The sequence below is a fragment of the Hippopotamus amphibius genome, chromosome 2, assembly GCF_030028045.1.
Source record: "Hippopotamus amphibius kiboko isolate mHipAmp2 chromosome 2, mHipAmp2.hap2, whole genome shotgun sequence".
NCBI lineage: Eukaryota > Metazoa > Chordata > Mammalia > Artiodactyla > Hippopotamidae > Hippopotamus > Hippopotamus amphibius.
In genome coordinates this window covers 13,881,793-13,906,971 of record NC_080187.1, presented here as the reverse complement: position 1 = coordinate 13,906,971, position 25,179 = coordinate 13,881,793, and the positions used below count along the sequence as shown (strand labels likewise).

Below are 25,179 nucleotides of genomic sequence, written 5' to 3'. Positions count from 1 at the left end.
CTGCCCAGTGCTGGGCCAGGCACTTACAGGGCAGGACCAGAGGTCACCTGCCCTCACTTCTCTCTAGCCACATCCTTGTTGGTTCAGCCACATTCACTACTGGGGTGGGCACTGGGCTTGTTGGGCAAAAGCTGCTCCAGCTGATCAAAGCCTCTTCAGGCCTTAGGGGTCCCAGCCTTAATTTGGCTCTGTGAGCTCGGCAGGGCAGGCCTTGTTCTCAGCGCGAGAGTGAGGAAACTGAAGCCCAGGGAGGGCCAGGTCCTGGGTCAGAGCACCCTGAGCAAGTGACAGAGCCAGGCGTAGGCTGGCTTCAGGGAGCACGCGTCTTCTAGGGTGAAAAGATAGGAAGGCCACGTAAAGCTTGGCCTGGTGGGGCCTCTGTGTGGTAGGGTGGGGGCACCCAGAGGAGAGAGCCCCCAGCCGGATGCTGGGAACCCTGCCCACACTCACTGGGTCCGCCTGGGGAGGTCACTGCCTCCCTTTCCCTCGCCATCAAGAAAGTGGGGAGCCGTGTCCTCACCCTGTGGTTAGGATCCCTCCGTCTTCTTGGTCACCCAGAGCTCTCCTGAAAACCTCTAATTCTATAACATTATTTGAGTGCAGGGAGTAAGTCTCAAAAGCTGGGGGTGGGAACCAAGGAGCGGTGGTCTGTTCCTGCTGTTTTCCTCCCTCTCCCCTAGACCCTGAGGCCGGCCACTCAGGGAGGGGGTGAAGCCCTGTGGGCGCTGGCCCTGGCTGCCGGCTCCTGGTGCCTGTGTCCCATCCCACTCAGCCCCTTGGGGAGAGACCCGCCCGATGCGGCCTGGGCACCCCTGCTCCTGTGCCTGCCCTGTGCACTCCTGCAGCCATCACGGTAGAGCGGGGCTGGAACCCGGTTCCATCGGACCCAGAACCAGGTCCCTGTGCTGCCCCCTCTGGTCCCGGCGCCCTGCCTGATGACTGGCCCGCCCTCCCCTGTCTCCACACAGCGTCTTCCCGCGGGAGCTGAAGGAGGTGTTCGCCTCGTGGCGGCAAGAGTGCAGCAGCCGCGGGCGGCCGGACATCAGCGAGAGGCTCATCAGTGCCTCCCTGTTCCTGCGCTTCCTCTGCCCGGCCATCATGTCGCCCTCGCTCTTCAACCTGCTGCAGGAGTACCCCGACGACCGCACTGCCCGCACGCTCACCCTCATTGCCAAGGTTACCCAGAACCTGGCCAACTTCGCCAAGTGAGTGCCATGTCCCCTGATGGGAGAGTCAGGGCACAGGGTCTGCCCCAGAGCTGGGCTGTGCGATGGGCCAGTCCCCGCCATCCTGAGTCCTTCCCCTCCCTTTCTCTGCACCCCAGGCTCCCCCGACTAAATGTACATGCCTTTGTGGTATGTTTCCTTAATATTCAAAGATGAGAAGAGGAGATATTTTTTCCTTCTGCTTCTTTGATTGAACATTTTATCATAGGGATTCTCCCATGTACTTAACATTCATAAGCTTCATTTTGAAATCAGTGACTAACATACCTTCCAGGGAGAAGGGCTCATGTCTCCTGAATCCGTCCCCTGTGGTCGGGCACCCAGGTTGTTTCAGACTGTCCTTGTCTAAGGCTGCCAAGGACGTCTCTGCTCGTGAAGCACTTCAGTTTTCTGGCTGTAGCTTAGAGCAGTGGGTGGCGACGGAAGGGCTGGGCCGTCGCCCTGCTCTCATGTGGTGTGGATGGAGCCCCGCCCTGGGCCTTCTCTGCCGGGCCCTGAATCACACCTGGTCTCCGCCCTCCTGGAGCCAGCCCTTCAGCCAGGGAGAGAGTGTGCTGGACATGGGCACGGCCTTGCAGGAGGGCCCTCCGCTTGTTGGGAGAGGAGGGAGGGAGGCTTCCTAGAAGACGTGCTCCCCCAGCTGCATTCACGACGTAGGGCAGCAGGAGCAGAGGGGCAGGGAGGGACCGTGCAGTTCCTGCATCAACAAGTGCCAGGCTGGGGGAGGTGGGAGACGAGACCCAGGAGGACAGCAGGGACTCGAAGGCCAGGCAGGGCAGTGGGAGCCGCCGAAGGCTTTGAGCAAGGGAGGGGGGGCCCTCATCTGTTCCAAGTCCTGCCAAGGTCAGCCTGGCAGTAGTGGGGCCAGGGGTGGAGGGAGCAGGACTGGCAGCTGAGAGGCTGGGAGGAGAGCAGAGTTACGGTTCTGATAAAGACAGAGTGGTGGAAGTAGTGGGTCAGGGAGGTGGGCTGCCGGAGGCAGTGGCTGCGAGGTCATGGGGTGATTAGAAGGTAAGGTCAGCAGCCTTGCCTGTTGTGGGGGAGGCAGAGGAAGGAGGTGACCACGGCCAGGCTCCTGGCTCCGCCCTCTGCTGAGTGGTGGCGTCTCCACTTGGGGTAGGGAGCCCCAGAGGAGGGTGCGGGTTTGGGGTGATAGAGCTGACCACAGACCTGGCCAAGCTGGGGACAAAGGGAGGTGCCCATGGAGGAACGTGTCTGAGAGCTCAGCAGAGAGACCTTGCCGGGCGTGGACTGAGTCATCTGCACACCAGGCCATTGACGTTTGGAGGAAAAGAGGAAGGAGATTGTGACTGGTAGTGAATGGGGAGCAAGGGCCTCAGGACATTACAGGTCCTATGAGAGGAGGTCTAGAAAGAGTCTCTAGACTTAGCCATAAGGACCCTGAGCTAGAGCGGATTGGTTGGCTGGGGAGTAAGTGGCGTGGAAGGCAGCCACGGTGGTCTAGGAGGGATGGGAGCCAAGGGGGTGAGGGGGTGTCAGAGAACGGGGGCCCTGGGTGGGGCCCAGGGTGCTCATCCCGTCTGCTTGGCTCCAGGTTTGGCAGCAAGGAGGAGTACATGTCGTTCATGAACCAGTTCCTGGAGCACGAGTGGACCAACATGCAGCGCTTCCTGCTGGAGATCTCCAACCCCGAGACCATTTCCAACACGGCCGGCTTCGAGGGCTACATCGACCTGGGCCGCGAGCTCTCCAGCCTGCACTCGCTGCTCTGGGAGGCCGTCAGCCAGCTGGAGCAGGTGCCTGTGCGCTCCGGCCGCGATGGGGCGGAGGGCGGGCCGAAGGTGCCAGAGCTCCAGGCCAGTCCTGCTCCCAGAGTGACCACGGAGGTCACAGTGTTCGCCCGTGCGGTGCGGGTCAGCAGCCCTGCTGGGCGCCAGAGCACGGGGATCCAGCCCAGGCCCTGTCAGCACGCGCTGGGGTCTCGGGCCCGTCTCCTCGGTGGGGAGCACCACGTTCACCCACCGGCACCTGCTGGGGGAGCCCGCTCTGTTCCGGGGCTTCGGCTGTGCCTCCACACACTCGGCATTGAGTGGATGGGGTCCTCAGGTGAAGGTGTGCTCCCTACCGGTCAGAAGTGTGATCAGGTTTAGCTGCTTCTCTGAAAATGTTTTTGCTCTGGGTTTTAAGGCCACTGATATGAAAAAGACAGACTGAAGATGCCGCACCTCCACGTGTCAGGCAGGAAGTCGCAAACCTTTCCAGAATTACCCTTGACCATTAGTTGAAATGGTTATTCCCTAGACATCTCTGACGTTGCTGCAGCCACCGTGGCCTGGGTGGCTCATACAGTGGGCAGGTTCTTGGCAGCAAGGGCTGGGCCTGCCGGGATCCACTTCCAGAACATCTGCTGCTTTCCAGGGCTCTGAGAGATCATCTTACAAAAGTAGCAGCTGCCGAACCAGGGCTGGAAGGCCTTCCTAGTCCTGTCCCGTCCCTAGGGGTGACCACTCAGGGCGCTCTGGTGTGCAGCCTTCTAGGTACATCTGTGTTTATGTTAAGTACACACACAGGCAGAGTTCTTTCCCTTTTTTGTTGAAGTGAGAACTTAGCGTGCACTGCCACGTGCGTTTCTCACTCCTCTGTTGTGGGCATCTTTCCACAACAGTACGTGCTGCCCCGCTGTGACCTTTATAATGGCACAAACTGTCCCGTCATATGACTGACTGTACCATTTAGTTCACTGGGCACTCAGATTAGTTCCAGCTTTTCACTACAAACAGATGCCATTGCAGTCATCTCTGCTCCTTTATGTCCACTGTCTCTTCTCTGTTGACTGCATGAGTTTTCACACTTTCTTTTTGTACAAAGCCCTCGGTGGAAGCTGGGGCATAAGCCAGGTGAAGGCAGAGTCCCTTTTCCCCGGCCTGGAACCCTTAGCACCATCGGTCTAAACCAGGACAGCGAGGTCCAGTGAGCCCAGGTGCCACCCGGTGCCTGACCGGCTGTTTGATACTCGTCTGACAGGCGTGTAGTGGAGCCTGCTCTGTGCCTGGGCCGTTGCCCCTGGTGCTCAGGTGTTGAAGCGGGTCAGGCTGCAGCCCACCCTGTGGAGTAGGTGATGTGGGAGGGGGCCGTCCGAGAAGCCTCTCAGATGAGGAGGTGTAGGTGGGGAAGGTCCAGGATTCCCTGGGGCCTTTCCTCTCTGTGGGGGGCAACAAGGTAGGACAGACTGGGGTGACAGGCTTGGACTAGGTTAGCATTTCTCCCTGTGGGCCTTGCACCCTGTCCCAGAAATATGTGGGGAGCTGGTAAAAACGTAATTTGCAATTTCTGGGCTCCCTACCCTCTCCCAGACCTGCTGGATCTTGACTGCAGGGGACGACAGGCTTGCATTTCTAACCGCCTCCTTACCTGTTTTGAACACAGTGGCTGCAGTGCACCTGGCCTCCCCAGGTGGCCCCAGTGGGTCACACCTGCTGCTTGCTGTGTCTTTGCAGAGCATTATATCCAAACTGGGGCCTCTGCCTCGAATCCTGAGGGACGTCCACACAGCACTGAGCACCCCAGGCAGTGGGCAGCTCGCAGGGACCAACGACTTGGCCTCCACGCCCGGCTCCGGCAGCAGCAGCATCTCAGCTGGGCTGCAGAAGATGGTGATCGAGAACGACCTCTCTGGGTAAGAACTGCCAGGTGTGCCGGGTGTTGTGGGGTGCATGTGTGAACTAGGCACAGCCCGTCTGTAGTCTCATGTGGGGAGGAGGATACCTATACTGGTATTTATAAAACAAGCTGAACGAGAGTCCCTGTGTTCTGCAGGCCCTAAGTGGTGAACTTCTATTTGGGAAAAACCAGGGAAGGCTTCCTGGGGGAGGTAGTGCCATAGTTTTGAACTTAGGAAAAGTAATATTTCCATCGGTGGAAAAGGCATTCTAGGTAGAGGGACTAGCACAGACAAAGACCTGGAGAAAGACAGCATCTTTTGTTGAAGAACAGTGACTGGTCCCAAACACCTCCACATCACTGGGTTGTGTTTCCTGGTATTTCCTGGACCTGAATCAGAGGCTCCAGAAGTGGCGTTCAGGGTGTGTGTTTTCAGGAGAAGCTCAGGTGACTCTGCAAGGCTCAGAGGCTGGGAGCCCGGGAAACTAGCAAGACGCTGAGGCCCAGCCCTCGCTCTGAGCCCCCAGCCCTGGGACGAGTGCCTCATAAATAAACCACACACATGGTGCAGGGGGAGGCAGAATGTTCTCGAGTGCTGACGTCAAAACGAGGACCTTGGCATTTACAGTGAACTGTTTATGTCACGTTTGTACACTCCCCTCCTCTACTGGGCCTTCTTGGACCAGCCAGTGAGGATGAGGCTGGAGCAGCAGAGTTGGGAGTGGTCTGGTTCTGAGATGGTGGCAGCAGCGGAGGCAGCCTTTTAGCAGGCAAGGGCGTTGAGATCAAGGACCTGAGGATGTGGTGCGAGGGACTGGAGGCCCAGGAGGAGGCCGGAGTTGCAGAGACCTTGAGGCCACTTCTCGGGTCCTTCTGAGTCTTGAGGGGCTGTTCATACAACCTGCCAAGTGAGGGAAAGCAAGAGTTCAGGTGGGGAGTGGCCTCAGTGGCCACAGGCTGCCTTGCCCGAGTCCATCACCTGGAACTTGGCACTTCCTCCCCATCCCAGGCTAAGCCAGCTCCTTTCTAAGCCCATATCAAACCCCCAAGTTCTTGCTGCCTCCAGCCCACTCAGAGCCCTGTTCCCATCGCCCAGATCCTTCCCTCCAAAGCCCACCTGGCTTTGAGCCTCCTTCCAAGGGGCTGGCTTCCAGGAAGGGCCAGGGAGAGGCTGGGAGACTGGAGTGGGGGATGGGGGGTACGACCTGCCACTGCAGGTGCAGACCCTCCCGCCTGAGTCATGCCTTGAAGATCCTCCTCTGATATCTTGTTTTTTGCCGGAAGCACCAGCCCCCGCCTGCCAGTCAGACACGGGTGGCAGCAGGGGGCTGCAGGTGGAGGCTTCTCTCAGCGCAGGCCCCCACTTAGTTATCAGTCTGACTAGGAACAAGAGGGAGGAGGCAGAAGAGCCCCCGTAGCTTTGAAGTCGTAGTTCTCGGGGCAGGACCCTTGGATGGCAGAGAGGCACTGCATCGTGGGTTTGGATTTAGCTCAGGGGAATTTTCCAGAACACTCCAGGCCCCAGAACCCACTGTCCCAAGATGCAGCTGAGCAGGGAAAGGGGCTGCCAGGCAGCCTGGCCTGGCACTGGGAGCACGGGCGGCCCCTAGCACAGGGGTTTCGGCAGGAGCAGTGGTCAGCCCCTCACCCTCGTGGTGGCTTCTGCCAGGGTTGGCTGCTCGGGCTGTGGTCTGGTTGTGCAGCTGGGCCGCTGGGCCCCGGGGCTCTCCCACTCTCACTGTCCCCGCACCTCCCCTCCCCTGCCTTCCCTGTCCTCCCCTTTCTCCCCACCCCGCACCCCACCCTGGCTCAGGCCTCCGGGTGGCAGGTTGGCGGGGCTGTCGGTGGGGACCCGCCTTGGCCGCATTCACAGCTCTTCTCTTCCCCCTTCTTTCCTGTGTGTGCTTGTCTCCCTGCAGTCTGATAGATTTCACCCGGTTACCGTCTCCAACCCCCGAAAACAAGGACTTGTTTTTTGTCACAAGGTCCTCCGGGGTCCAGCCCTCACCTGCCCGCAGCTCGAGTTACTCAGAAGCCAACGAGCCTGACCTTCAGATGGCCAACGGCGGCAAGAGCCTGTCCATGGTGGACCTCCAGGACGCGCGCGCGCTGGACGGGGAGGCGGGCTCCCCGGCGGGTCCCGACGCCCTCGCCGCCGAAGGCCAGGCGCCCGCCGCTCAGCTGTTGGCCGGATGGCCGGCCCGGGCGGCCCCAGTGAGCCTGGCAGGGCTGGCCACGGTGCGGCGGGCAGGCCAGACACCGAGCACGCCGGGCACCTCGGAGGGCGCGCCGGGCCGGCCCCAGCTGTTGGCACCGCTCTCCTTCCAGAACCCTGTGTACCAGATGGCGGCCGGCCTGCCGCTGTCTCCCCGCGGCCTCGGTGACTCAGGCTCCGAGGGCCACAGCTCCCTGAGCTCCCACAGCAACAGCGAGGAGCTGGCGGCGGCCGCCAAGCTGGGAAGCTTCAGCAGCGCCGCCGAGGAGGGCGGGCGGCGCCCCGGGGAGCTGGCGCGGCGGCAGGTGTCGCTGACTGAGAAGGGCGGGCAGCCCACGGCGCCGCGGCAGAACAGCGCCGGCCCCCAGCGCAGGATCGACCAGCCCCCGCCGCCACCCCCGCCGCCCCCGCCCGCCCCCCGCGGCCGGACGCCGCCCTCCCTGCTCAGCACCCTGCAGTACCCGCGGCCCTCGAGCGGGACCCTGGCGTCCGCCTCGCCCGACTGGGCTGGCCCCGGAGCCCGGCTGCGGCAACAGTCCTCCTCCTCCAAGGGCGACAGCCCCGAGCTGAAGCCTCGCGCTGTGCACAAGCAGGTCAGTGCTGCCGGGGGGCGGGCAGGCCGGGCTCCGGCGCCCGGGGCTGGGGGGCAGGGGGGTGGTCTGACCCCATGTCATGCTGCTCCTCCGGGTCATGTCATCTCAGCCCGCACCCAGCTGCCATCCCATGCTGAATGATGTCACACTCGGCCCCATTCCACCAGCCTGCCCCTCACACCCCACCCCGGCCCCACTGGCCGCTGCCGAAGTCCTGTGAACCAGGGACACTGCGGCCTGGGGGTCCCTCTGCCAGTTCCCTGAGAGACAGCTGGGGTCAGGGAGAAAGAGGGACGGGTCCACCTGTCTCTAGTTCCAAGCCAGTTAAAGCCCGACCCAGGGTAGGAGTTGACGTGGCCCTCAGGCCCCCCGCTCTGAGCTGGCCTCTGGGGCTCTGCATGCAGTACGGGTAACAGATATACTTTGGGCTGGACACTGACCTGCCAGGCCCAGCCCACTCGCTCTCACCCGGGCAGCAGAGAGCCACGCTCGGGAGGCCACCTGGGGTCTTGACTCTGCCTCAGGCTGCCTGGAGTTCCCTGGGCCGGGGGCTGCATCCGAGGTGCCCACCCGTTCCGTCCCCGTGGCTCACGCCAGGCCACCCCACCCCCTCCCTCCAGCCCTCACAGCTGTGTTTCATCGCAGGGCCCTTCACCCGTGAGCCCCAATGCCCTGGACCGCACGGCCGCCTGGCTCTTGACCATGAACGCGCAGTTGTTAGAAGACGAGGGCCTGGGCCCAGACCCCCCCCACAGGGATAGGCTAAGGAGTAAGGAGGAGCTCAGCCAAGCAGAAAAGGTAAAGCCGGACCCTGGCAGCGCGGGCTGCCCGCCTCCCCGCGGCGGCTGGCAGAATTCTCCCCTCCAGCCCTGTCCCATGGGAGGACAGCAGGCAGTGGAATTTGGAGAATTTAGCTTAAACATGAGGTTTTCTATATGGGCTGCATGTGAGACAAACCCAGGAATTGTATTGAATCCAGCCTCCAGGAGGCACCTTCCCTAAGTGACTGGGCAGCCAAGCTTCTGAGCATCTGGGACTTGAGGAGGATCCAGAACGTGGGGGTCCAGGGTGCCAAAGAGGTGCATGGAGACCCTTGGGGGGAGCCTCACGCATGAAGAGGCAGAGGCACAGGTCCTGGAGACAGCGGGTAGAGGCCCCCCAGCCAGGCGCCTCCACTCCGGGATGGTGCCTGCCTGCGGCCTGGCTCTCTCCCAGTCCCTATCTCCACCAGGGTCTGGGAGAGAAAGCCAGGGAGGGGTGATGTCAGATTGCTACGGAGATGTTTTTACCTCCGAGGGGAAATATATTGGTCCTAAAATATCCAAGTCCCACCTCCAACATACATCTAGCATTTGGCGGGCAGTGAGGAGCTTCAGTTCTCCAAAATTCTTTTAGTTACTGTGGCAGCTGCCCTGGGTCCAGGCTGATTTTCGCCTCCTCCTGGAGGCCAAAGCCCAGGTTGACACAAGACCAGTGCAAGACCCCCCTCAAACAGCAGCCACTTCCCTGACTCACCGTGGGTGCCCTCGCCCCTCTTGGCCCCAGGAAAGTCTGCAGCAGCCTCTCAGGCAAGGGCAGCGAGGGCAGGGTGTCTGTTCTCCCTCTCACTGGCCTGGGGCCAGGTCCATGTCCATGCTGCATCCCGCCGCCTCCACCATCCCCTTGGTCCACTGCATCCACCCGCTTTCACCATTATTACGTGAAGGGGGCCAGGGGACATGAGGCACCGTCCTCCAAGAGCCAGAGTTTGGCTCGGGAGCAAGGAGGGCCAGCCTCACCCCAGTCTCCCTGTGTGAGTCTGGGGCCAGGCTCTGTGCCTTTCTGAGGCTACCTTCCCTCTGTGAATTACAAGGATTGCCTGAATGATGTCAAGGGTCAGGCTGCAGCTGGAGTGTTCTCTTTCCTTGTTCTTTGGCCCAGTGAGCTACTGTTTCTCTCACTTTCTTTGCCATTAACCCTCGCAGGCAAATCCTGGAGTTCCCTCGAGCTCCTTGGATACCTGGTCCTGCCTCTGTCAGGGAGGGCCCTCCCAACCCTGCTCCGACCAGCCGAGCAGAAGACCCAGGATGGGGCTGTTTCTCCCAGAGCTGGGCTCTCCGCTGGGGCCAGCTTTGCTTCAGGAGTTAGATTTGCTGCCTCCTGACCTTTGGCAGTCCTTTGCTGATGACTGAATTGGGCTCCCATTGCCCGAGGCTCTTACTGCCTCCCCCATTCCCTGTATTCTCACGCCCCCCGCCCCCAGCCTGCAGCCCCTTGATTCAGGTGTTGACCCTACCTCACCCTCTGTTCAGCTCGCACAGGCTCCCAGCTCACTGCTTCTCTTGCTGCTTTGCGCATCCCTCCTCTTTCCCAAAGGCTGAGTGCTGGGCTGAGTCAGGTCCAGGGCACCCTGGGCCACTTCGCCTTTAATCTCTTCCCCCAACTTCCCATGCGACTTGCCACAGCTTTAGGGTCAAATTGAGTCTGGAAAGCTAGCGTCTCACCCCATCAGTCAGTCACTCTACTCCCCATGTGATTGGGTCACTGGCCTTTTGGGCCTCAATTTCCCTCCTGTAGAGCCTCCACCTCTCAGAGCACTGTCAGGTCTCCTTAATGTACCCAGGAGGCTTATTATGAAAAGCTCAAGACCCTCTCTTCTGAGATCTGGTTTGATCTGTAGCTGTAGGGCAGGCTGGGGGGTGGAAGAGCCTCACACAGGGGCCAGGTGTCAAGCCTCACCCCGGCCTGTCTGGCTGGGCTCCCTGGGTGTCTCCGCGCTATGTGAAGTGGGCTGGGGTGGTGATGGGCCCTAGGGCCTTCCAAGCCGGGCTGTCTCCCACCCTGTGCCCCTGCCCGGGCTCACGAGGCTGTGCTTTCTGTCCTGGGTGCTGTGCCCGTGGCACGCTGCCCTCCTGGCAGGACCTGGCGGTGCTGCAGGACAAGTTACGCATCTCCACCAAGAAGCTGGAGGAGTACGAGACCCTGTTCAAGTGCCAGGAGGAGACAACCCAGAAGCTGGTGCTGGAATATCAGGCACGGCTGGAGGAGGGCGAGGAGCGGCTGCGACGGCAGCAGGAGGACAAGGACATCCAGATGAAGGGCATCATCAGCAGGTGAGTGCACCAGCCTGCGCCTGCTCCGGCCCAGCTTGGGCCCAGCTCGGGCCCTGCAGGCACGCATGCACGGGGGTGGGGCAACCCTCCTCTGCCCTCTGGGAGGCCCTGGATCCAAGGGCGTGGCCGCTCAGCTGCAGGAGGAGCTGGGTGGAGAGAGAAGTAGTGGCCGAGGTGGTGGGGTCAGCAAGGCACAGGCCTGGAGGCAGGAGGTAGCCCTCAGTGTGGGGCCCACGCGGTACATTGTGTGCTGATGGTGGAATGTAAAGTTGGCCTCTCCCAGGTGAGGTCTGCCAAGGCAGCTGCAGAGGGCTGGGGGTCCCTGCAGGGAGTCACGTTTTCTTGGTGAGCCCTCACAGGGGAGTTTAGAAGCTGGATGGGGGTTGCCAGGAAAGAAGATGAGGGCCCAATCCGGGGCAGGTAAAGGAGGAATGAATGTCAGTTACATGCAGTGGGTGAGGGTGGGAGGTGAGAGGGAAGAAGTAGCCAGAATGACCCCCACATTTTTAACCAAGAGCATTTGGGCTGTGTCATGGTGCCAGTTACTGAGATGGGGACTTTTGGAAGAAGAGCAGTTTGGATGGGGAGGGAGAGAAGGTGATGCCAGTTTTAGATATGTTGAGTTTTAAGCCGCCTGAGGGTTATGCAGGAAGATTTCCAGGTGGACCATTGACTTTAGTGCTCTCATCTTTATTGATGGCTTATCTTTTTTTTAATTAATTTGTTTTTGGCTGCGTCAGATCTTTGTCTCGAGCGTGGGCTTCCTCTACTTGCTGCTAGTAGGGGCTACTCTTAGTTGTGGTGCTCGGGCTTCTCATTGTGGTGGCTTCTCTTGTTGCAGACCATAGGCTCTAGGCACGTGGGCTTCAGTAGTTTGTGGCTCATGGGCTCTAGAGCGCAGGCTCAGTAGTTGTTGTGCACGGGCTTAGTTGTTCCGCGACATGTGGAATCTTCCCAGACCAGGGATGGAGCCCGTGTCCCCTGCTTTGGCAAGTGGATTCTTAACCACTGCACCACCAGGGAAGTCCCTTGATGGCTTATCTTTATTTCTGTGTTGATTCGCCTCTCTCTCCTGCTCTGGCCACGGGTAAAATGGATACACCCTCTTGCATGTCTGCAAGCAACGTGTAGCACTCAGACCAGCCCACAGGGTCCCAGTCGTGGAGCTTACTTTCTTATGACAGTAATACCAGGTGTAAGAGGAGACAGTGTGGATTTTCAGCTTGTTTGTTTACATGGTACAAGAGCCTGTCATCAGGATAGATTTAGCAGGTGTGTAGTAGCTGGGATGTTTCCCACCTGGCCTCATGCTTTGTCCACTGTAAAAATCCTTTCTTAATGCCTCCTATTTAGACCACCTGTTTCTCTGCTCCTGATTATTTGATGGATTTACCTGTGGGTTTCTTCTTTATAAAATGGTTAGCACGAGCAGAGCGCCTATCATCAGGGTGACTAGAAGCTCACTGTTCACCTAACTGCCAGCTCTGCTCTTGGCTCACCTCATGTGTGTGGTTCCAAGAAAGAAACACTGTTCAGCTTAACCACCTTCTCATCTTATCTCTTCTCTCAGAGGTGCATGCTTTCCTGAACTCAGTGGCTTGCTTAACACATTTATTTCTACTAACCAAGCCTGGTGTTTCCTCCCTCCTGCAAACGTCAGTCAGGTCAATTTGGTCGATAGCGTTGTTCGAGTCTCCTGTATCCTTACTGGTTTTTCTGTGTACTTGCTTACTGTTCTTCTGTCAATTATTGAGAAAAGGATAATGAAGTTTCTAATCATAATTATGGATTTGTCTGTTTCTCCTTTCATTTCTGTTGGTTTTTACTTTATGTTCACTGAAACTCTATTCTTAGATGCATACACATTACGGCTTGTTACGTGCTGTTGATGAGCTGACCTCTTTATCATTATAAAATCACCTTCTGTATCCCTTGTAAAATTCCTTGCTCTGAAATCTACTTTGTTTGATGTTAGGACAGCTGCCCTACCTTTCTTTTGATTGGTATTAGCCTGGTATATCCTTTTTCATCCTTATACTTTTAATCCAACTATGTCCCTCTATATAAAGTGAGTTTGTTACAGACACCTTATTGTTCTTGCTTTTTATCTCATCTGACAGTTTCTGCCTTTTAATTAGAATGTTTAGACTATTTACATTTAATGTAATTGTCAGTATAATTACATTTAAACCTGTTATCTTGCTGCTTGTTTTCTATTTGTACCATCTGTTTTGTTCCTTTTCCTGCCCTCTTTTAGATTGAGTACTTTTGAAAATAAAATTATTTATTTATTTATTGGCAGCATTGGGTCTTCGTTAATGCGCGGGGCTTTCTCTAGTTGTGGTGAGTGGGGGCTGCTCTTAGTGGTGGTGCACGGGCTCCTCATTGTAGTGGCTTCTCTTGTTGCAGAGCACAGGCTCTAGGCGAGCAGGCTTCAGTAGTTTTGGCACGTGGGTTCAGTAGTTGTGGCACATGGGCTTAGTTGCTCTGCAGCATGTGGGATCTTCCCGGACCAGGGATCAAACCCACGTCCCCTGCAATGGCAGGTGGATTCTTAACCACTGCACCACCAGGGAAGTCCCAACTGAGTATTTTTTATGATTCTATTTTATCTCCTTTATTGGCATATTTAGCTGTGTCTTGTTGTTGCTTTAGGGCAGGGATTGGAAAGTTCCATAAAGGGGCAGAAATAATAATAAATATTTAGGCTTTGCAAGCCATGTGGTGTCTATCACAACTACATAACTCTGCTGTTTTAGCAGAAGTATGCACGTGGTGTGGCTATTTACCAAAACTAGCAGTGGGCCCGACTTTGCCCTTACCTGGGCTATACTAGTAGGGCCTCTGATAGTATCTTTTTTCCTCTGGCTAATTTAAAGTTTTTTTTCTTTGTCATCGATTGCCAGCCATTTAGTTATGAAGTGTCTTGATGTGTTTTCTTCGTGTTTCTTGGGTTTGTTGAGCTCTTGGATCTATGGGTGGAGAGTTCAGCCTCCTTAGTCTGTTTTCTGGGACTTTGCACATACGTTAGACTGCTTTATATTGTCCCACATCTCACTGATGCTCTGTTGTTTTCTTTTTTTTAATTTTTTTCTGCATTTTATCTTAGGTTATTACAGTGTTTCCAAGTTCACTAATCATTTCTTCCTCTGTGTCTCATCCGCTGTTAATCCTGTCCAGTATTTTTTCATTTCAGATGTTGTATTTTTGCCTCTAAGCTTTCAGTTTTGTTTAAATTCCATCCACTTCTCATCATGCTCACACCACTCTCCATTTTCTTGAACATGTAGAACATGTTTATAACATTGTATTAATGTCCTCATGTACCAATTCTGTCATCTGACATTCCTGAGTCTGTTTTCATTGCTCTTCTTTCTGATTTTGGGTTTTCCTCCTTCTCTGTGTGCTTGGTGATTTTTGGTTGGATGCCAGACATTGTGATTTTTGTGTAGCTCCTGGATGTTTTGTGTTCCTTTAAATATTTGGGGGCTTTGTTCTGGGACACAATGAGGTTAAAAGAATCAATTCGATTCTTTTGAGGCTTACTTTTAAGCTTTGTTGGGGTGGGTCCTGGACAGTCTTTAGGCCTAATCTGGCTCCGCTGTTGAGGCCGTTTCTTTCTGGGGATTTTACTTGGTGCCTCCTGTGTTAGTATGTTTTTCCACACTGCCTAGAAGGATCAGAAACTGTTCTTGGGGTTGTTTTGTGTACTCCTTTCCAGTGGCGCGTGCCCTGGCCTGGCTGTTTTCTCACAAGCCTGCAGACCAGTCCTCAGCCAAAGCCCCAGGGGACCGCTCAGGAGACAGGCAGAGTCCTCTCTGCATTTCCTCCTCTCTGGCATTGCCCCGAAAAAGCTTTGGTGCCCCCCCTCCCTCTCCAACCCCTCTGTCCTCCCAGGGTCTCCTTGACTCCATGTGATCACATCCCTCCTTTGCTGGCCTGGACACTCCCAGCAGTGGGCGGGGCTTACCTCCTGTGTTCCCTTCTCTTAGCAGTCACTGGACTGGACTGGACTGCCTGTTTTTCAGTGTCTGGAAACCTTTGTTTCTTATATTTTGTCCAGTTTTCTAGTTTGATTTTTTTTATGGCAGGAGGTTAAATCCAGTGCGTGTTATTTCACCACAGCTGGGAGCAGAAGTCTCTCCCCCTTTCTCCGTCCCTCCCACCCCCCTTTCTTACAGGCTGTGTTCAATGTCTTACCTTCCTGTGACAAAGAACCCCCCTTGGCATGATCCCACACCCCTTCCTCCTCACCCCGATCTCACTGGCTTTTTATGACGGCCCTGTGTGGTACCTGCCCCAGCACTGTTGACCTCCCTGTGCATCTGCTGTGAAATGGACTAAGTGCTCGCCTGGGGGTTAGATGCTCTGTTGGGCTGGAGAAGTTGTGCGGGTAGAGACAGAAGTAAAGCATTAGGTGAACTCATCTGAGAAGAGTGTAGAGCAAGAAGAATGGCTGGCTGAGGCAGAGCCCTGTGGAGCCCTGACGTCCTGGGGGCAGATAGGACAAGGTATCTGCGGTGCAGTGGCCTGGGAGCTAGGATGCAAACCCAGGGAGTGTGGGGTCTGACAGCTGAAGGAAGAGAGAAGGAAAGTGGGAGTGATCCACAGTGAGTGGCAGGTGCGTGAGAGACAAGCAGGGTGAGGCCAGAAAGGGTCTCAGGGAAGGAGCAGCTGGTGACAGGCCCACACTGGCCCTAATTCTGAGTTCCCGTAGATGGTGTTCCTCATGTCCTCCCTGCTCATTACCCAGCCGGCAGACCTTGCTTGTCCTTCAGCTGTCCAGTTCAATATGTGCACCCCCAGCCTACCCTCCAGGACAGTTAGCTACCTCCTCTTCTCTGTTCCCGTGGCCCCGAGCTTCCTATGCAGAGTGTGGCTACTGTCTCCCTGCCCATGTCCCTACTGTCCTGTGACTTCACCTTGGCATGTCGAGTGCCCAGCGTAGGCTCAGCAAATACAGAGCGGGTGGAGAAGGCTCTAGAGCCTTTCAGGGCCTTTGTTTCCCACTCAAACCACAGGTCTTATGATGTTACACCACCTTCCTGGCTCCGGGGTGTGACTGATGAGGATCTAACACCCACTCCCACCCTCTTGTCTCCTGGAAAAACATCAAGAAAGGGGCAGCCCCAGGGACTTCTGGGGATTTGGGAACAAATCAGGGGTCAGTGAAGTGTAAGGAAGGAGGATGCTCAGCCTGTGTCCATTGTTGGGGGCCAGCTGGAAGGGCTCTGTCCCAGGCAAGTGCGGGAGGTGAGTCTGCGGCCCGAGGAGGGGCTCTCCACTATGTCCCCTCTGTGCAGTATGATGGCTTGTTCTCACCAGCCCCACACCCACCTCCTCACTTGCACCCTCAAATGCCAGCCTGACTGTCCTTGTCTCTGGTAACAGGTTGATGTCAGTGGAGGAGGAGCTGAAGAAGGACCACGCAGAGATGCAAGCAGCTGTAGACTCCAAACAGAAGATCATTGATGCCCAGGTGTGGGGCTCTGGCCTTTTGCTCAGCCACAGGTGTTAAAGGATCTGGGATAAGGAGGGGGTGACCGGCTTCTTCACATCCTCAGTCATACCCCACTGCGAAAGCTAAGGAGGATAGGAAATCAGGATCTCTGCTCCAAGAAGTCAGACTTGAGGGTCTCAGTGGACCACAAGCTCACTAAGACAGGCTATGAAAAGGGTGGGGCAACTCCTCCCCTGCAGGGGCAGCTTGGTGGGTATTGCCTTTCACCAGGGATTCTGACCAAAGAGTGGAAGCTATTGGGAAGGGAATGGGGAAGGTTGGGGGTGACATCAGTCTGGGGAAAGGGAGCAGGGGAGCTCTTGTTCAGGGTTGTGGCTTCCCAGTTGCAGTGAGAGGGGAGACAGTTAAGAGACTCTGGCTTCCAGTCTCCTTCACCCAGGTCTGCGCCCTTTTTCTCTCCAGGGCCAGGCTTTGCTCAGTTTGGAAACTGCACAGGCTGACAGGGAGCTGTGACCTCTGTGTTACACACACACACACACATGCACACACACATGAACGAGCTGGTGCATGACACCATTGGGGCTGCTCCGTTTGGGTGAGAAGCAGGTGATGAAGTAGAGACACGAGGAAGGCAGGCTCTAGGAGGTCTTGGTCCACGATGGCGAGGCTGCCTCCTCCCCAGCAGGACCACTGCCGCCTCGGTGCTTTTCCCATCCTTCACACGTGGTGTCCCCCAGGCCACCTCCCCTCTCCCAGCGCTTCTTGTAGGTGGACACAGCTCCAGGGAGATCCCTTTCCCAACACGGACCGTCTTTGGCCCAAGAGCCCATTCCACGCCCCCAGCTGACGCCCTCTCTGTCCACAGGAGAAGCGCATCGCCTCCCTGGACGCTGCCAACGCCCGCCTCATGAGCGCCCTGACGCAGCTGAAAGAGAGGTACAGCATGCAAGCCCGTAACGGCATCTCCCCCACCAACCCCACCAAATTGCAGATTACTGAGAACGGCGAGTTCAGAAACAGCAGCAATTGTTAACCTGCCCGAGGAGGGAGGACTGTGGTGGCCCAGGGCGGGGTCTCAGCCTGGGGAGGAGCAGCCCCAGCACCGGGGGCCCGAGGCCGAGGCTCGCCTCCCCCTCCACCCGCGGTCCAGGAGGCGGCCACAGAGGGAGCCGCGAGAGACTGACGCAGCGTGAGCGGGGACAGCAGCCCGCTCCCGAGAAGCGTGTTCCGTGCAGGCCAGAGAGACTGCGGGCTGGGGCGTGGGCACAGCCTGGCGCGGGCGGGGCCTGCCGCAGTTTTCTGTTGGGTGTGGAATGTGGTGTGCGTCACCTTTCCTCCTTGACCTGGCCGAGGGCACGTACCCCTGCACCCTCCCCAGGGAGGCTGCTGCCCGGAGAGGTGGAGGGTCGGAGAGCCAGGGGCTGCTCCCGTGGCCTCCCCTCCCCAGGACGGCCGGGCCCTGCCCTGTGCGACCTGCCCCTGAGCTCCAGGAGCTGCCAGGGCGGTCCGCAGGCAGGGAGGGGGTGGGGAGGATGGAGCTGTCAGAGTGCTGGGTCCCCCAGCCGCCTCCACCCTGAGCACCTGCCGCTGCGCATGTGGGGACCCGTCCTGCCCGTGAGGACCTGAGGACGCGCCCCCACGCCTGTCCCCAGACTCTGCGCCCTCCCTCCCTCCCTTGCTCTGTCAGATGGACCCAGTGAGGACCGCCGCTCTTCCTTCTGGGCCCTCGTACCTGTGGGAAGACCCAGAGCCTCCCTCACTTGCCGCGTGGGCCCAGGCTGATGCTCTGGGGCCCCTGAAGCCAAAGATCTGGGCGGAGCTGGCCCAGGCGTCACGGTGTGGTGCCAGCCCTTCTCCCGGAGCTAGCGCACCCGGGCACGGTGGCCCTGCCGGGAGTGGCCCGGGGGTGCTCCCCCTAAGAGACAGGCTGAGCGTTCCTGATGGATGGTTAAAAAAAAATTCTAATGCCCCCAGGCCCTGAGAAGGTGGATAACTGTGATTTTTTTTCCTTTCACAGTATGCATTAGAAACAAAAGCCCGCTTGCTCGCTTGCTGGAACACAGGGGCCTTTTAAATTGAGCGTGCGCACTGCATGGGAAATAGCGGCCCTGGAGGATGTTAGACTTGCTCCCTCTCCAAGACAGCAGCAGCCCGCACCCGCCCGTGCGTGCAGCCGGCCTCTCCTCACCCCTCCCGGGCCCAGCCGAGGACCCGGGCACTGCAGACAGGGGAGGGGCTCGCCCACGGCTGGGGCCGGTTTCCCTCAGCTCTAGGCTGTCCTGTAGCTTATCAGCCCTCCCCGCCCCCCAGTGCGGGACATAGGTGGGCAGGAGCGTGGGTCTCTCTCGTCCCTCCCTGTTCCCACCCCTGGCCCTGGGGAATCTCGGGCGAGAGCTGGGGCGTTCGCCCCACAGCCAGGAGCCACCCCGCTGCCTCAGCCGTGGGAGGCTGGGGCGACGCCTTCCTGCCTCTGGGGCTGGAGACACTGCCAGGGCCTGGGTTGCCCCAGAGCCCCCCCAGGAAGGGGAGCACAGCGGGGGGCTCAGACCACACTGCACCTGGTCCTGGGGTGAGACCAGCTCAGTCAGCCCAGAGACCTGCTTGTGGGGAGAGGGCGGGACCCCCAAGGGTCGGAGACCTCAGGAAGGCAGGCCCTGGGGGCTGAGGCCCTGCCCCACTCCTCTGCTGGCCCTGGGGATGGCTTCCTCTGGTTCTGTCTCACCCCCCGCCCCCCAGCCCACCACCACTGCCCAGGGAGCCCTCCCCTCCTCTCCCCCACCCCCTCTCACCGATGCCTCGTTGGGCGACCTCGGACTGAGCGCCTCTTAGCAATACGGGGGAGGTTCCCAGGGCCTGGACCGCCGGGCTCAGGAGGCCAGTGGTGGCCGGTGCTGGCGGCCCTGGGCCTGGGTTGGGAGCTCTCAGGCCGAGAGCCTTATTTACCTAGTGCAAAAACTGTAAAAGTGTACAGACTCTTCACAGATTTTTATCTGAATTGCAAGTCTGACGATTTTTGTAAATGTTCTTGGTGTTTGACTGTAATGTAACTATTTCACCTAACGGTTGTACATAGTCCTTTAGTCCTGGTGCTGCCGAGGGCTGCCCGGGACTGCTGCTCTCCGATGGTTTTTATTTTATTTGTAATCTAGAGAACAGTATTGGGCAGGAGGCAGAGGCCGGGGATTTGGGTGTTGGGGTTTCCCCTGCTTGTGGCACTTTGTCGGCTGTGCAGCGTGCTTGGCGGGTGGTGGGGACGCGCCCCTCCTGGGTCAACACTGAACCCGCACCCTGGAGGGAGGGGTCAGGGAAGGCAGTCCCTGCTCGGGGAGACCCAGGCCCAGCCCTGCTGGAGAAGGTGCTCCCTGCCCCTCTCCTACCAACACAGAGAGGCCTGACTTTTTTTGCTTAACTTTTATGTTTAGGGTGAAGGAAACTGCCAAACTTCCTATAAGTGAAGACTCTTTCCAACCGCCCAGAAGGGGGGTGGGGAACCAGGGCCAGAGCTCCAGGTGCCCTCCACCCTGCAGAGCATCTGCCCCGGGGTACACCTCTCCTCCTCCCACCCCGTCCGTCTGCAGAAGGCAGGCCGTCCAGGGAAACAGCCCCTCTTTTCTACACACTCCCCCAAGCCGCCCCCAGCCCCCACTCCACCTCCCTGCCCCCCCTTTTGTAAGTATGTGAAAAAGAAAAAATGCAAACGTTGGAGTCTTGGCCGGAGTGCCTCCCTCCAGCTGTGACTCTAACTATGTAATAATGTACAGAGAAAGTTGTTGGTGTTAAGACTGTGTGGCTGTGCAATTTCTGTACATTTGCAATTAGAAATATTAAAGATTTATTTAGCTATTTTAAGCCTGCCTCACCTCTCCATCCAGCTGTGCCACAAGAGCTTTTCCAGGGGGGACTTGCACTGTGGGCTCATACTGTTCTTGACCAGGGGACCCCAGCACTTGGTGCAGCACCTGTTGGCAGCTGTGGGCAGAGGAGACCCCAGGTGACCTGGTATTGCCCCGTCTTCTTCCAGGCTAGGGTCTCCCCTACCTCTGGCTCTGACTTTTTAGTCTCCCAGAGTGCGGCGCCTGTGTTTCCCTGCAGCAGACACCAGCTCCTGCCAGACTCTGCTTCCCCAGCCCCTGAAGTCTGACTCCAGGAGGGAAGAGAGGTTTCCCCAGGGTCATCAGCCCACTGTGGCTGAGCTAGACTTAAACCCAAGCCTCTTGATACTTGAGAAGCCCCGACACGTGGCCCAGACACACCTGCCAAGCTGAACCCAGGGCCTTTGTTGGGAACAAGCCAGTGCCCGAGCCCCTTCCGGCTGCACCCTGCACAGGGGACAGGTGAGCACTGCAGGAGAAAGAAAAAAACACCATTTCAGACCGCGCCCTTATGGGTTCCCGTCTCACCTCTCAGCGAGGCCTCCCTGCCTCATTCTTCACTGCAGTTCAGCCAAACCTGTACCTCTTCTCAGACCTCCCTGCCAGACGCTTCCCCTGCTAGAGCCATCCTCCTAGCCCACTGCGGGAAGACACCGGCAGTGACCCTCTGACCCTGCCCTGACTCACTGCCAGCCAGGTGCCCCGGCCCTCACCCTTGCTTCCTTCCCTGCAGCAGCCGCAGGAGAGGAGGGGACCCCCTTCCTTCCCGAGGCAGCCCCTGGCCCCCTCTTCAGCCCCTACCACTGTTTTGCACAACATTTAAAATACCAGGTCTCCACCTGCTCCTCACCTGCTCCAGGCTGGGTTTTCTTCCCTTTAGACAACATTTTTTAAAGTATACTTACTGCCTGCAGGGACCTGCCATCTCCTCTGCCTCCAGCCTCCTGCCTTTTCCCCAGTCCTCTGTAACTTGACTCGCCTTTCACACCTCCATTGCCTCATTGCCAAACCCGTGGGCCATCTCCGTGCTTCCGTACCACTGACCCTGGTCCCCAAGCTGGCCCCTCTGCTGGGGTGATGCTCTGTAAACATAGAATTCAAAGAAAAGTCATTTCATGCTGACAGAGGCATTTATAACGAAGGTGTCAACGCCACGAACCTCCACGTAGAGACTAAGGCGCATCAAGCAGAAAGCAAAACCTGCTGGAAATGCAAAAGGAAAAATCGACAAAAATACAATTGCATTTGAGACTAACACACCACCAGTATTAGTTTATGACAGATCAAGGAGATGATAAGAACCCAGAGGATTTTAATAATTAATATGGTTTAATAAGCAGGGATACATCAAGCTTTCACCCGAGAGAGAACATACCTTCTTTCGAGTGTGCTTGGAACATTACCCAAAGCTGACTGCATATATCGAGAAATGAAAACCTCAGAAAGCTGGCCAAAGAAACAGTTTGGGCCACATCCTGTGCCTTGGAGCAGTAAAACTAGAGATCACTAAAAAATGTTTACTTAGTTTTTCTTCTGTCAGAAAGTTTAAACAATATTGACTCAGTAGGATTAGGTTTTTAAAAGAAATAGTCTTCTTATTAAACAATGTATATTGATGACATGCATTTATCTCTCTTCCTTTCTAAGCACCACTATACTGACAGGAAAGGGCTGAAAAGATTATCACTCATAAGGACAGAATTAATGTGGGAGGAGATAGCAGTATATAAGAGAATTTGAAAAGCTTTGGCAGATGGAGGTTGATGAAAGAGTGTTGACTAAATTAGCAGAGGGAGAGATGAGCCGGAAATGAGCTGATCAACCCTATGGGGTCCCAGCATGATGGGAGGCCAAGCAAGGGTACCAGGTTGGAAACAAAACCAGGCCCCAGCCTCCTCCCTCTGTTCTGCACAGCCAGGAAACCCCTCTTTACAGCCTCATCTTGTAAGGAACTGGACATTTATTCCCTGGAGGAATTGAGCCAGGTAGACTCTGGACATGGGGACACCAGGCAGAGCAGAGGGCTCTGTGAGGTACAGGTCTGAAAGCGGGGGGAGGGGTGAAGTGAGTGTCTGCCCACAAGTGCCCAGCCCCCAAGCATCTTCATGGCTCCCAGAATGCCAAAGGCCAGGCTGTCCCCCAGGTAGCTGACTGGAACATTCTTATTTGGAAAAACTGGCTTCGGAGAAAAGACCTCCAGATACTTCTCAATGCAAAGACTGCATCACTGTCCCAACATCCTATAACAACACTCACTGATCAGTGTGTTGTGGGCGCATGCATACACACACACACACACACACACACACACACACACACACACACACACAAATAGCACAGATGGCCAGGACCCCTCTGACAGTTAGGAAAGTGTCCAACAAATAAAAGAAACTAGATAGGAATTTCTCCGGGCCTTTGCTTTGCTAATGCTAACAAAGCCCATTTTCAAATATAACAGCTCAAAAAAAGAAAAAAAGAAGAAGAAAAGAAAGTTTCAAAGGAGAGGCCAAATCAACCAGCCCAAGAAAGGAAACAGGAAACAGAGACAATGCAGGAAAGAGAACATTAAAAAACAAACCCCTCCCCAAACTATAATATCCCCATGGAAATAAAACAAGAATAGGATGCTATGAAAAAAAACCTAGATCACAAAAGGGCTACTGACAAAAATAAAATATCCAATAGGATTTATGGAATACAAAGTTGAGACATTCTTCTAGAAATAGAAAATAGGAGTAAGACTCAGACTTCAGACAATACTACAAAGCTACAGTAATCAAAATAGCATGGTATCGGCACAAAAACAGACATAGGGATCAATGGAACATAATAAAGAGCCTAGAAGTAAACCCATATACCTATGGTCAATTAATCTTTGACAAAGGAGACAAGAATATACAATGGAGAAAAGACAGTGTCTTCAGCAAACTGGTGGTAAAGTTGGACAGCCACATGTAAATCAATAAAGTTAGAACACACCCCCACACCATACACAAAAATAAACTCAAAATGGCTTAAAGCTTTAAGTATTTAAGACGAGACACCATAAAAGTCTTAGAATATGGGCAAAACATTCTCTGACATAAATCATACAAATGTTTTCTTAGTCTCCCAAGGCAATAGAAATAAAAGCAAAAATAAACAGGACCTAATCAAACTTACAAGCTTTTGTGTAGCAAAGGAAACCATAAACAAAATGAAAAGACAGCCTGTGGACTGGGAGAAAATATTTGCAAATGATGCAACTGAGAAGGGCTTAGTTTCCAAAACACACAAACAGCCCATACAACTCAATAACAAAAAAACAACCCAATCGGAAAATGGGCAAAAGACCCGAATAGATATTTCTCCAGAGAAGACACACAGATGGCCAACAGGCATGTGCAAATATTCTCAACATCATTAATTATTAGAGAAATGCAAATCAAAGCTAAAATGAGGAACCACCTCACACTGGTCAAAATGGCCATCATGAAAGGATAAAGATGTGGTACATATATAAAATGTAATACTACTCAGCCATAAAGAAGAGTGAAATAATGCCATCTGCAGCAACATGGATGGACCTGGAGATTTTCATACTACATGATGTCAGAGAGAGAAAGACAAATACCATATATCACTTATATGTGGAATCTAAAATACGACACAAAATGAACTTATCTACAAAACAGAAACAGATTCACAGATGTAAAGAACAGACTTGTGGTTGCCAATGGGGAGGGTGGGGTGGGAGAGGGATAAATTGGGAGTTTGGGATAGGCAGATGCAAACTATTATATATAGAATGGATAAACAAGGTCCTACTGTATAGTACAGGGAACTATATTCAATATCCTGTGATAAACCACAATGGAGCTCTTTTTGTGCCCAGTGCAGCCATGTCTCATGGTCCCAAGAAGCAGCTGAAGTGTGTAGCAGCTCCAAAGCATTGCATGCTGGATAAACTGGTGTGTTTGCTCCTCGTCCATCTACTTGTCCCCCCAAGCTGAGGGAATGTCTCCCACTAATCATTTTCCTAAGGAACAGACTTAAGTATGCCCTAACAAGGAGATGAAGTAAAGAAGATCTGCATGCAGCGTTTCATTAAGATTGATGACAAGGTCCACACTGATAGAACCTATCCTGCTGGTTTTATGGATGTCATCAGCATTGACAAGACTAGAGAGAATTTTCATCTGATCTATGACACCAAAGGTTGCTTTGCTCTTCATCATATTACACCTGAGGAGGCCAAGTAAAAGTTGTGCAAAGTGAGAAAGATTTTTGTGGGGACAAAAGGAATCCCTGGTCTGGTAACCCATGATGCTTGCACCATTGGCTACACTGATCCCCTCATCAAAGTGAGTGACACCATTCAAATTGATTTGGAGACTGACAAGATGACTGATTTCATCAAAGTTGACACTGGTAACCTGTGCATGGTGACTGGAGGTGCTAACCTGGGAAGAATTGGTGTGATCACCAACTGGGAGAGACATCCTGGTTCCTTTGATGTTGTTCATATGAAAGATGCCAATGGCAACAGCTTTGCCACCCAGCTCTCCAACATTTTTGTTATTGGCAAAGGCAAAAAACCATGGATCTCTCTTCCCCATGGAAAGGGTATCCACCTTACCATTGCTGAGGAGAAAGACAAAAGACTGGCCACCAAACAGAGAAGTGAATAAAATGATCTCTTGGTGACCTGATTGGAATAGTCTTTGTACTTAAAGATAATACCACATTAAAAAAAAAAAACCCACAATGGAAAAGAATATGAAAAAGAATATGTGTGTGTGTGTATAACTGGATCACTTTGCTGTACAGTAGAAATTAACACAAATTATAAATCAACTGTACTTCAATAAAATAAATTAAAAAAAAATGGGAGTGACAGGGAAAAAATTGAGAAGCTCAATCTGGAATATCCAACATCCAACTACTAGGAATTCCTAAAGGAGGGAAAAGAAAAGGAAAGGAGAAAATGATCAAAGCAATCATAAAATCATATTTTCCAGAGTGAAGGAAGAACTCAAGTGTTCAGGATGGAATACATCCAGCACAATGGATGGAAACAGAGTTCCTCCAGGGTGCAGTGTCATAATTCCCAAATGCAC

General features: G+C 55.0%; 1 protein-coding gene and 1 pseudogene across 8 annotated transcripts in view; both read left to right on the top strand.

Annotated features, from left to right (window-relative positions):
- Positions 1-20,045, top strand: part of DAB2IP (DAB2 interacting protein) — a 171,129-nt gene extending 151,084 nt beyond the window's left edge. For 3 of the 8 annotated variants that reach the window (XM_057721011.1, XM_057721019.1, XM_057721018.1), the window contains 8 exons: positions 969-1,205; positions 2,782-2,983; positions 4,685-4,863; positions 6,767-7,655; positions 8,301-8,453; positions 10,554-10,747; positions 16,139-16,226; positions 17,074-20,045. In XM_057721011.1, the coding sequence (XP_057576994.1) occupies positions 969-1,205; positions 2,782-2,983; positions 4,685-4,863; positions 6,767-7,655; positions 8,301-8,453; positions 10,554-10,747; positions 16,139-16,226; positions 17,074-17,241 (2,110 nt within the window). In that variant the 3' untranslated portion in view covers positions 17,242-20,045. The remainder of the gene's footprint in view (positions 1-968; positions 1,206-2,781; positions 2,984-4,684; positions 4,864-6,766; positions 7,656-8,300; positions 8,454-10,553; positions 10,748-16,138; positions 16,227-17,073) is intronic. The other 5 variants (XM_057721015.1, XM_057721012.1, XM_057721014.1 and 2 more) reach the window with 5 other exon arrangements.
- A 3,916-nt stretch (positions 20,046-23,961) lies between these two features.
- LOC130844282 (40S ribosomal protein S4, X isoform-like) lies at positions 23,962-24,750 on the top strand (annotated as a pseudogene).
- The last annotated feature ends 429 nt before the right edge of the window (positions 24,751-25,179 follow it).